This window comes from Alligator sinensis, unplaced genomic scaffold (genome assembly GCF_000455745.1).
Source record: "Alligator sinensis unplaced genomic scaffold, ASM45574v1 scaffold215_1, whole genome shotgun sequence".
NCBI classification, from domain to species: Eukaryota; Metazoa; Chordata; order Crocodylia; family Alligatoridae; genus Alligator; species Alligator sinensis.
Genome location: NW_005842259.1, coordinates 806865 through 818199, shown reverse-complemented (window position 1 = coordinate 818199; position 11335 = coordinate 806865). Strand labels below are relative to the sequence as shown.

The 11335-nt window shown below is 45.9% G+C and overlaps 1 protein-coding gene across 3 annotated transcripts in view; it reads right to left on the bottom strand.

Moving 5' to 3' along the window:
- RANGAP1 (Ran GTPase activating protein 1) overlaps positions 1-11072 on the bottom strand; it is a 30879-nt gene extending 19807 nt beyond the window's left edge. Inside the window, exons 1-9 of one of the 3 annotated variants that reach the window (XM_025208929.1) lie at positions 8875-11070; positions 6929-7056; positions 6400-6499; positions 5951-6010; positions 5038-5217; positions 4322-4456; positions 2489-2647; positions 2149-2262; positions 1183-1282 (exon numbers count right to left, since the gene is read on the bottom strand). In XM_025208929.1, coding sequence (XP_025064714.1) covers positions 1183-1282; positions 2149-2262; positions 2489-2647; positions 4322-4456; positions 5038-5217; positions 5951-5992 — 730 coding nt within the window. In that variant the 5' untranslated portion in view covers positions 5993-6010; positions 6400-6499; positions 6929-7056; positions 8875-11070. Of the gene's footprint in view, positions 1-1182; positions 1283-2148; positions 2263-2488; positions 2648-4321; positions 4457-5037; positions 5218-5950; positions 6011-6399; positions 6500-6928; positions 7057-8785 lie in introns of all 3 variants that reach the window. The other 2 variants (XM_006027660.2, XM_025208928.1) reach the window with 2 other exon arrangements.
- Between the last annotated feature and the right edge of the window lie 263 nt (positions 11073-11335).

Genomic DNA, 11335 nt, shown 5'->3' with positions numbered 1-11335 from the left:
GTGGCACAGCTGTATGCCACACTGAACCGCATGCACCCTCAAAACGCTGTGGATGGCACCCTCCTCCCTCACTGTATTTTAATCATGTGCCTGCATGCCACACACTCCCAACATGTACAAAGGGAACTGCTCCCACTATACTGTGCCACACCCCTGCCCTGCATCGTGCAAGGTCCATGGGTCATCTTGAACCACCCAAATGCAGGCTCCCTTGGCCCCACCCCCAAGGGGTAAGGAAAGGCAGTGGGAACCAAAGAAGGGATGGAGAAGCCCAGAGACACCAGCAGTGACGTCTGGAACAGTGAGAGAAGCAGCACCCAGACTGGGATGGGAGCCTGGGGGCTCAAATGTTAACCCTTCAGGAGACTTATGCGGCCTATGAGTTGGACAGCCCAGTTTTAGTAGTAGTTTGCACCCCAGGAAGTGATGCTTTGCAAGTCTGAATGGGTTTTCAGGTGGTTCTGACATAAGGGAATCACTTCTCATCACTTCAAATCCTTTGGTAGTACCATGGATTTGAATAAACATTTAGGGCAACATTTTTTTCCCTACCCTTCCACCATTAAACATGGGGAGAGCCCATTATCTTGGATTCAAATAATAATATAAAAAGTTAAAAAAAGGAGAGAGTCAGCTGTAGCAATGGCCCCAACCCATGGTTGGGGTTGGAACCAGAGCCACTGTTACCCCATAAAGGCAGTCCCAGGACCAGGTTGGAGCAGGAGCTGCTGCTGTCATTGCTGTAACCACAGCTGCCTGGCCAGGCAGGGCCCAGCGCCAACATGTGCTCTGTGCCCTGGGTTGGACCCATGACTGGAGGTAAGTGGTAATGGGCAGGTGGGTGGAAGAGGAAGCAAGTGGCATGGGGACACAGACACCCAACACAAGGATGAGGGGGGGCAAAGGGCAGGGGTCAGGCCACTTGACTCACCTGCTACCTCTCCTCCTCCCACCCCCCCAGTCCACTATAGTGGCTGGGGATGAGAAAGAGGAAGACAAATAAAAAGATAGAGAGACCCCTCTAATAGTTACAATCTATATGTGGAAGATAATAACAAAAATGTTATAAATTCTCCACATATGGGTTCTAATTATTAGGGGAATGATCTTAAAGTCATCTTTGATTCAGGTAAATAGTGTTTCAGTCCTGTAGGATTCTTCTCAACTTCACCACTTGCATACCGTTAAGATCCAGTTTCTCCAACTCTGACTTGTCTTCAGTAGCCTCTGCAATAGCTAGGGCAGCATCTCGTTTGATTTCACAGAAGGACAAGTTCAGTTCCTGAGAAGCAAGAGACACCTTAGAGATTCTGTAAGCATCAAACTTGCCCAATAATAGAGCATGCTGGAAAGAGATTAGATCCTAATGGGATGTTCTCAGGACTAAGACCATTTAATTTAAAATGACCTTGAAATTTCATATGCAGGAATCAGAGAAACTTCTTGCCAGTATAGGAACAAATGGATTTTTGCTTTTATGTCTTTGCTTGCTGACTTTGAAGGCTTATCATTTTCACAAGCATTGGGTCTTTCTGGAGACTGGCTCTTTCATTCCTTACAAATTAGCAAAGATGCAAATATTACAAAGATTCATTCATATTTAAGGCCAGAAGGGAACATTTTGCTCATCTAGTCAGATATTTGGCAACAAGCCTTTGCTGTCCATATACCCTACAATGCCTGCACCATACCCATATTTTTGGAAAAGTTCTTTTCTCTATAGAGTGATCATTTTTATTGATGGTGGAAGCTATTTGACTGATGCCTCAGTTTTCACTGTGGCTATCTATAGTCAGAAGGTGCAAAGTAACAGACAATTTTCTTTGCGAGTACATAGAGTAATTTCTACTAGGGAATGTGGTCAACAGGAAGGAACAAGTAATACTCACTGGCCAAGAAATTACTTAACTGACAGCTGTCATCCCCCCAACAATGAGCTACAATCAGTCAACAGATCCCCAAGAACATTCCCAATAAATGGTTCACAGTTGTAGGGAGACAGAAAAGTGGACCAAAACAGATTGATTGTTTCTTCCAGCATTACTGAAGGAGAACTTCAGTTCTGTCCAATAGTTTGTGGAATAACACTAAGAGGAAGACATGTTGTCTGGGGAAGAGAACTTAAGGTGGAGTAACAGAAGGTGGTACCTTTAATTTATGGAGCCCTTCTTTGACAGCTTCAGCAATAGCAATGGCACCCTTCGAGCGCACCAGGCAGTCTCCAAAGTTGATCACTTCTACCTGCCGGAGAGTCTTCAGAGTCTAAGAAGTGGACCGCGCACATGCATATCAGAGTGGAGTGTGTGATGGGTAAAAGCAAGCATCCGCTCACACTACTCAAACAGGAAACAGCATCTTCTCTCACTGTACTTCACCATGACATCAGACCCCAGGCCACCAAGAAGTGGCTGTCATTGTTTACATACAGGAAGGTAGGAAGTCAGAAGCAAAAGACACCCAAGACAAATATTTATTTAGAGTAACTCACTTCTGCCATGGCCAAAGCTCCCTTCTCTGTGAAGGTGTTGTCATTTAAGTTGATAATCTTCAGCAATGGGTTTATAGCAAAGGCCTGGGCCAATGCTGTGATGCCAGGATGGTTGATTCCATTCTGTGGCATATGAACCTCTTCCAGGGTCCCAATTATCTGGAACAATGTGAAGATGAGAGAAGATATAAAACTTCAGCTTCAGTAGAAATCACTACCACCCTCCCAGGATTAGCCCACAAGTTGCCTTCCTGTCACACAAGTCAGCTCTCTCTCATATCAGAACCCACCCCGAGAACCCATTCAGACTTGCAAAACATCACTTGCTCCCTGCAATCCTGCTAAATGCTGCAAGTGCATCCCTTTACATTTCAAATTATGCTTCCAATGGCAGTTCAAGACTAATTAACATGTTAATGTGCATAGTCAGACCTGGCTTCCTCTTAGGGTGTCACCATCTTTCTGATCTAGATATCTCAGAACAATAATTCTCACCCTTGATCATGTCACTCGGTTCACTTCTGGGCTGTTACATCATCGGGTGCAAGTTAATTTCCTCTTAAGTTCTGCTTCTTGCTCTGATGGCTTCACAGGAAACCCTCTGAAGTGGGACTGACTGGCTACAATTTGGTTTGTGTACAGAGCACATTAAAGCACTCCTTTAAGGAGCCTATGTACTATAGCATGAAAGTCAGAAGAATCTTGTATATACAAATCCTACTCTTACTATGTGAAAAGAACACACTAATTTTAGAGATTGCAGGCCAAATTTTAAACTTCTATACTGTGCCAAGTTGTTCTGCATTCTTGGAACACTCAAATACTGCATGGTATATAGACTACCAATTCTCAACCAAGATACTGTGGCATCCTGAGGTTCCTTGAGATCCTTTCAAGCGTGCTCTGGGGTGCCACACAAACACAGGCACTGTTAGGGATGCAAACATGATTCATAAGATAAGCCCAAAGATTTCAAACAGGAATCTATTGCATTAAAAACATTCTGACCTGTTGTAGTCCAAGTTCAAATAACTCTCTCATTAGAAAACATAACATGGAAACAAGTTATGCTCTCACTTTATAAACTCATTATTCCTAGTTATGTCTCCTTCTATGAAGAAGTTACTCCTTTCAGCACTAACATCCTTAAAATTGACTGCTTTAGGAACATACATACTTGTGTAGCCAAGAAGAACCAAAGGCCAGCATTGTCTGTGGTGTGACCTATACACAGGTTTCTCTGACATTAGATTTTAATAAATCCTGCATCCCTGCTAAAAAGACATGCATTTAACATACCCACCCACCTGCGAAGGATGCTCCAAGACTCAGAAGGTCCTGTTAATCAGAGCTTTGGCTTAAATACACGTGTTCCAGGAAGACACTTGTAAGTGAAAGCCATACCCCTAGTATACCTTTCACATATGCTAAGTTGGTACTGCTGTTTCAGCTTACCTTTGCCTTTAAAGTGATAGTCAAGGGATGGCTAATATTCAAAACAGGTACTTTGTACTTGGGAGTAATTAGCACTAACAAGCTATTTGTTTGGTGCATTTGGGATAACTTTTGTTTTGATCAAAGTGTAAGAGGTTAATAAAAACCAATGTAGGAAGGGCACAGAAACTTCCAATACTCTATTTGCTGAAAACAGATAGAATATAAATGGGTACATTTGAGCACCACTTTTTGGGCAGGTCTCAGATGAGAGGTAACTACTGTGTGACCTTTCTGTCCAAAATGACATTCAGTCATTGTTCACCTGGACTTATGAGTACTTTCACCATCAAAGCCCAACACATTTTCACTTTAGGTCAGGTCTGCTTTGGCACTTACCCCAAAAGCCTCAGCCAGTGCAGTGGCTCCATCATTCTCCAAACGATTCCTTCCAGCCACAAATATTTTCAAAGCCAGAGGTTTGCCCTGAGCACTTGATTTCCTGTGACATTCTTTCAGGGCAGCAGCCAAGATCTAAGACAGTGTCAACAGCTTTACATTACTCTAGCATTTCATCTCCTGGAGGATACCAGAAGTGTTTCATGAACAAGAAACATTTAGATCACTAGTGAAAGGCATCTGCTTCTGACATGCGATACAGAAACATTACACAATATTAGCATTAGTTAAATTGAACTAAGAGGGAATTATGTCACCTGAGTGCAATAATCTCGTTGTGCTGCTTAAGCATAAGCCTCAATAAACAGCCATGGGTTTCACAATGATCTTATGCATAGGACATTTAGCAACCATGACAGATCATTCTTTCAATGAAGCACAAAACAAACAATAGCCTCCTCTAATACCATGTTGGGGGTTTCAGTTTCAAGAGAACTAAGTCACCAACATTACTAGTTCTTTTGCTCAGAGGCAGGGGGGTCGGGGTGGGAATCAACCACCCAGTATTGGAATAGCCAAACTCTGCTCACTTTGGATCATCACCTGAAGTCTGATGGCAATTAAGGTAAGACATGGGGAAAGCTACAAGCCAACCCAAACCCCTACAACCTGCCCCAATCTTTATGGCATGCTCAGTAAGCAAGTTTAGGGTTTACCTTGCCACCTCCAATGCCCATGCCACAGTTATTCAACTTGAGTTCCTGCAAGGTGAAACAGGCAGGACTTTTCAGCAGTGTCTCAAAGCCACGCACACCATCTGGCCCAAAAGCATTGTCACTCAGGTCCAGCTCCACCAGCTGGGTACCAGCAGAAATAAGTGCATCCCCTAAGGAGATCTTTTGGGGGGGAGGGGGAGAAAAAGATTCAATTTTTAGTAATAGCTCCAGAGATCCACCAAATCCACCCCTCCAAAACATCCGGTAGAATGTCTATTATGCAGTTGGTATGCAATACTACATGGGGGAAAAAGGGAATACTTTCTGATCACTACAAGCAGTTGACTTATTCCCCCATCTATGAAAGCTTGAGATTATTACCTTTAGCTCATTTTATACAGCTCTAAGAATTAGTTACCATAAAGTTATCCAGCCCTCTTAGGTCAAAACAGCCAGACACGTATCAGGTGACCTTAACCCTCAATACTGCTGAGAGCAGCAGCTATTTTTTTTTCTAGTCTTAAAAATACAGAAGCCCCCTGATGAACCTTCTGAGCAGTGACCCAGGATGTTCCTGCTCACAAATGCATCCTTTTATTTTCAAAGACTTGTTCCAACTCCCACCCTACTTCTCAGGTGGCCACGTTGCTGTTCCTGTTTTGAGAAGAAGCTGCATCAGTGATTAAATCAGATGGAAATACACATGCTAGTTCTTCTCCGTCTCATCATCTTGGAGGGAGAGAAACCCACCAGCCACAAGATGCTCAAGCTTTATCATCATTTTTAGGTCGGTCTTTATTTGGGTCTCAGATAGCATGTGGGTCCAACGAAAGGGCACAGAATACAAACATGAAAGGAAAGAGGAAGTAATAAGAAAAGGATTAAGGCCTGGATACCCAGTTCCTCCACTTACCAGAGCAGGAGGGATCTCAGATCTTAGTCTCCCTGTGAACATGTCACTCCAATGACACTTCTGTAAGAAAGCAACATACAAATAGAAATATAATCCTTAAAGAGAGTCAGAAGAGAGCAATAATACACAGGTCCCCAAATCACCAGTTGCAACAAGCTACAGGTGACATGATAATACACTCTTCCCTTGCATTTGCTATTCAGTTATGACAAGGAACTACACAGCCTGTGTATCTACCACTTCATTTGCAAAGAATATGTATCCATTTCTGGAGGGGAATTCATCAGCTGCTTAATAGTACACAGTGACAAAACAGAAGATTTTAGAATATGTAAACATTACCATACCCAGTGGAAGCCAATGTAGAAAATGCATGGTTGTAGCATGGGAGTTTAATCATGGGTGGAGGGACCCAACATGCTACACTTATAAAAAGGGCCATTACATACTGTGGTGATTGCAGATGATCAAGACCTCATATTGGTTGCATCCAGAAGATGGCATCTATAGTGATGCAGCACAGCCACCATCCACCTGAACACCAGAGTACTGGTAAAAAAAGAGAACTTGGGGGTAGAGAACCTCTTGGAGAATCTCCCAGTCTCATGCAGCATTCTGGACTTTGTTTGAGGATTCCTACCCAGACAAGATCCAAGGCAACTTACGCTACAAGTCCCACATCCTTAAAAGTAGCCACAGAGGCACCCCTTTATGATAATCTCCTCCCATGGCTTTCTTCTCTCAAGGCTGGGGCACTGTTTAATGGCGAGGATCAGATGTTGGAATGTATAAAAGTGCTAAGAAAGTTACGTGGCAAACGCAAGGTAGCCTATTGCACAAATCTATTCTACCTATTGGCAAACAAGGAATCCAAAGTTCATTTCTGAGGACTGACCCTTAACAGGTCACTGAAGCAGTATAGACAGACAAGCCTCAATTATCTCAGCATTATATCTTACCCTTGTTTGTGGAACTCACCTTGAGTTCTGACTTCTTCTCCAGGGCTTTGGAAATGACCTTTGCAGCCTCCACACCCACTGTGTTGCCTTCCAGGCGCAGTGCTTCCAAGCCATCAAATTCCTCAATTTGCTTGATCACCACTTCAGCTGCACAGAGCACACAGAGCCTCACTCACCCACTTCCATGCTAAGTCACATTAGATTTCATATAAGGACAGGCTGGAGAAGTTTTTCTCCCATTGTTAGTCATTGTTTTCATCTTCTGAATCCTTTGCCCATGGTTTTGCACTACCAAGGAGGGGTTAAAAAGCAAGCATTGCCATGGCAATGAAGAATCAGACAGGGGTTTAAAAGCACCTTCTTTTCAGATATGTACCACAGATCAAAATTACTGCGTGCTTCCTGGATTTATCTTACCACCCATTGCTGCTTCCACATGCACCACAAAACACTGCTTTGCCTTAACAGAAAGAGGGAAGGAAAGAGGCAAATAAGGCAACTTTGCAGGTCTAGGACTTGAGTTAGGAACCAAGTCTCTCTTTAGGAAAAAAGAAAGGGTTATGGAAACAGAAGCAGACATAGCCCTTCCTCCTGTCTCAATACCAAAGGATGTCAAGCACACCAAGTTGTTAGACTTCTTAAAGTTTTTAAAGGAATGTTTCCTGTAGCAACTTAAGGTGACACAATGCATTAGGAAAAGCATTAAAAAGCCAATTCTCAAGACAGAAGACAAGTAGTATGTACTAGGGGTGTACCGATAAACATTTTCTGGGTAGATGCCAATGGCTGATTATTGACCAGCCATATCGGCTGATACCGATCCAATTGCAATAAGCAGCCCAGCAGCCAGACGCTGCTCTCCAAGCTGGTAGGTCTGCTGGGGGAAAGGGGCGTGGGGGGGAAATTCTCACCACTACATGCATCCCCAGGGAAAGCATGGGGGGGCACGCACCCCCCTGGATCTGTGCATTCGGTGAGAGCAGGCTGCCTGTTCAGGCCTGGGACTGCTTCAGCCTCTTCCCTCAGGCTAGGCTGGTCAGGGCAGGCAGCAGCTGCACTGGGGGGGGCTACAGCAAATTTTGGGGTGGCTCTAGCCCCCCTGTAGTCCCCCTTCCCAGCACCTCCACCACCTACCCTGCCCAGCCCAGCCCAAGCGCAGCCACTGGGAAGAGGCTGGAGCAGCCCCGGCCCCAACTGCACAGTGGTGGCTTACCTTCACACCCTGCACAGATCTAGGTGGTGCCTCCCATGCCTCCCCTGGGAGTGCACGCAGTAGCGGGAGCCCCCCCACCCCATGCCCTCCAGACAAGCCACCAGCTGTCCCATGCCCTGTGCTGCCTCAGCTGGGCAGCACCTGCCTATTCCCACTGCCTCCTTCACCGCAGGGTCCTCAATCTGCCCCCCACACCCCTTCCCTCCCCCATGCCTCTTGCCCCCCACAGACTTGCTGGTCAGATGCTGCCCTCCACACTGCTGGGCTGCACTCCCAGCTGCATGCATGCTGCAGCTATGCACATTCATGTGACATTTATCAGCGACATTATCAGCCACATCAGCCAAAAAAGCCAGTTGCCAATAGTGTAAATTTTCCTTTTATCGGTGTGAATACAATATGGACCTAGATATCAGTGCACCTCTAGTATCTATAGACTAGGGAGTCAAAGACAGTGTCCCTTGGCTGAAGCACCAGTACCAAAACTGGAGGCAGTTTGCAGGAAAAAAAAGGGGAGGGAATTGCTTATTGTTTCCCAGGTGGCTGACCCTTGTGCTCTATTATGCAGGGTTTGCTGGAAGGGGGTGCACTATGAAGCACAGATTTGGGATAACAGTAGTGCAGGAGCCCAAAGAAACACTTCCACAGCACATTTCCTCTTACCATCTTCTGCAGTGTTGAGTTTCAGAGACTGGCCCTTGAAGCTCAGCTGCCCTCCGCCCACCTTGGTTTTTGCAAGCGACTCTACTAACTTAGTAATGTCTTCAGATGCCATTTTTCTGTGCTTCACCAACCTTCAAGAACTGCCAGTTTTAAAAAGGAATCACTGAAAAAAAAAAAACAACAACAAAAAACATACATCTAAACCTCTAAGAAATAGCTTACCCTAAATTACAAATATCAGCTCAAAATAGCATTGCCCCTACCCCTCCACCTTTTTTTGGCATGAAACACTAATCTAACTCTTGCTGTAAGGTTTTGAAAGACATTTGTCAGATGCTGTTGAAAATTCAACGCTGCAGAGAAGAGTTTAGACTGTAATGGAGTCATCAAGTTCCATAAATAAGACTGAACTGGGACTGATCTTAATAAGATCCCATTAAGACACCACTCTATTCTTGAGAGCACTCTTTCAGAATGAGAAAGGGATTACTGCTTTCTCCCTATAACCATATCCTTTCATATTTATTAGTAACCATGATCCAGTCCATCATGTTTCTTTTCTCTTTAAACTAAGCTAGAATGAACATGGATACATTTTCTTTCCAGTTACATCCCTGCTAATACTCACATCAGCACCTTTCTGGAATCAGACTGTTACTCAACTGCTACTAAAAAGGCAACAGTGAAGCTGGGTACAAAGGCACCTCAGGATTTTTGTAGGGCCCCTCCATAAGTGGCAGAATTTTCTTTACCACCAGTGATGTTTGAAGGGGGGGGGGGGCGGGGGGGGAATAGCCCTCTATGGAGGAGCCTAGTAAGGAAATAAGAAAACTTGTTTCTATGTCACCTGTTTTAAACTAGTAAAGAGTGATACTGACATAAACAACCCCCAGATAGTAAGGATGTTAACTCTTATGTAATGAAAGGGCTCAGCCCAATCTGTGCGATAACAAGGCTACCACCTTAAGCAGCAGTTATGCTGGCATTTTCAGTCAGTAATCTGGAGACTAGATATGGTGCAAGAGATTAATAAATGACACTTAAGTCAGGTTTCAAACATGCTGACAGGGATAAAAGCTTACTCTAACAACTAGAAAAATTAACATCTCCAGTCAGTTCCTGCCCAGCCTAGATTTTCATAGGCACATAAGTTTTTGTCTCCTTAAAACCTCTTCCCCAACACAGACTTTCAAAATTTGGCCAAACTCCCCAACTTGAGTTTGACACATCCTCTTCCTCTCCCCACCACCAACCTTCCATGGTGCTACGAACAAGTGTTCACCCCCAACACTGAAGCCAGTACCTTTCACCAGCATTCATGTATTTTAATACTCCCTCTGGACCTAGAGATGGGAAAAAGGAAGCTGGTGCCATGGGATTTGCTCAGTTTCCATCCCGATGTTTTATCAACACCAAAAAAACTAGGACATGGATCCTGCTGACTCATGCCACTCATGCCAGTGAGGTGCTGCAGGCATAGAGATGGCCCAAAACACTTCACTCCTACACCAAGCCACCCAGACGCTCTGCCACCAAATTCTTCCAACCTCTGCCAGTCCAGAAGCAGATCCTATGGTTTGAATCTGACCTTGGTCCAGGATGACCTGGACACCCTTGCTCTAACAAATAACCAGTTGGATGAGTAAGTGGTCCTCTTCCACATCTAGGAGCAGCAGTTTTCACCCAGGGTGCTGTGGGATCCTTGTAAGGATGCTGTGCAACATTAGCGCTGTTAGGTGTGCAAACAATAGCATGTGATTCGCAAGAAAAACCAGGAGATTTTAACTAGGAACCCATAGTGTCAAAACCACTCTGACATGCTGGGGTCTTTCAGAAGAACTGCTTTATTATTTTGCCATGGGGGCAAGGAACGAGTGAAGGCGAACAACTGACGTTTTTCTAGGGATGCCTTGAGTCAGCTCTTCGCCTTCACTCATTGCTTGAGGCACCCCTGGCTAGACACGGGGCTTCTCTTGGGAAGGGCCAGATCCTCATTTTTGCTTTTCTGAGGCCAGAAGAAGAAATGGGAGCAGCAGCTGTGCTTCAGGGAATGCAGAAAGGCCACAACGCCAGGCTTTATATTGCAGATCACCCTGCAGCACCCAGTGCTACGTGCCACCCTGCCGCCCTCTCAGAAGGGCCTCGAGGCACCTGGGGGTGCAGAGGGCAGGCCGTGCCCGCCCCCAGGGTCAGAAGTGCTGCTCTAGAGCCTCGCACTCCACAGCCTGGGCTCCCTGCTCCTTCCCCTCACCAGGGCAGGGCCCCTCCCACACCCCCACTTGGAGACGTATGCCCCAGGGCTCCCCCCCACCCTCGGGCTCCTCTGCCCCCAAAGGGCTCCCAAGAGCTGTGGCTGCTCCAGAGCCCCACAGGGGGGGTCCCACGCTGCTGCCCTCCCCCCACGCGGGGGGGGGCTGTGACGCAACAGCCCCAGCGCACGACTGGCATGACTCACGGGGGGGGCGGGGCACTGCAGGTGACGCGTGGGGGAGGGGGAAAGAGGACCCCCCCCGCACACTGGGGCGGGGGGGAGGGGAAGGAGCCGCCGGG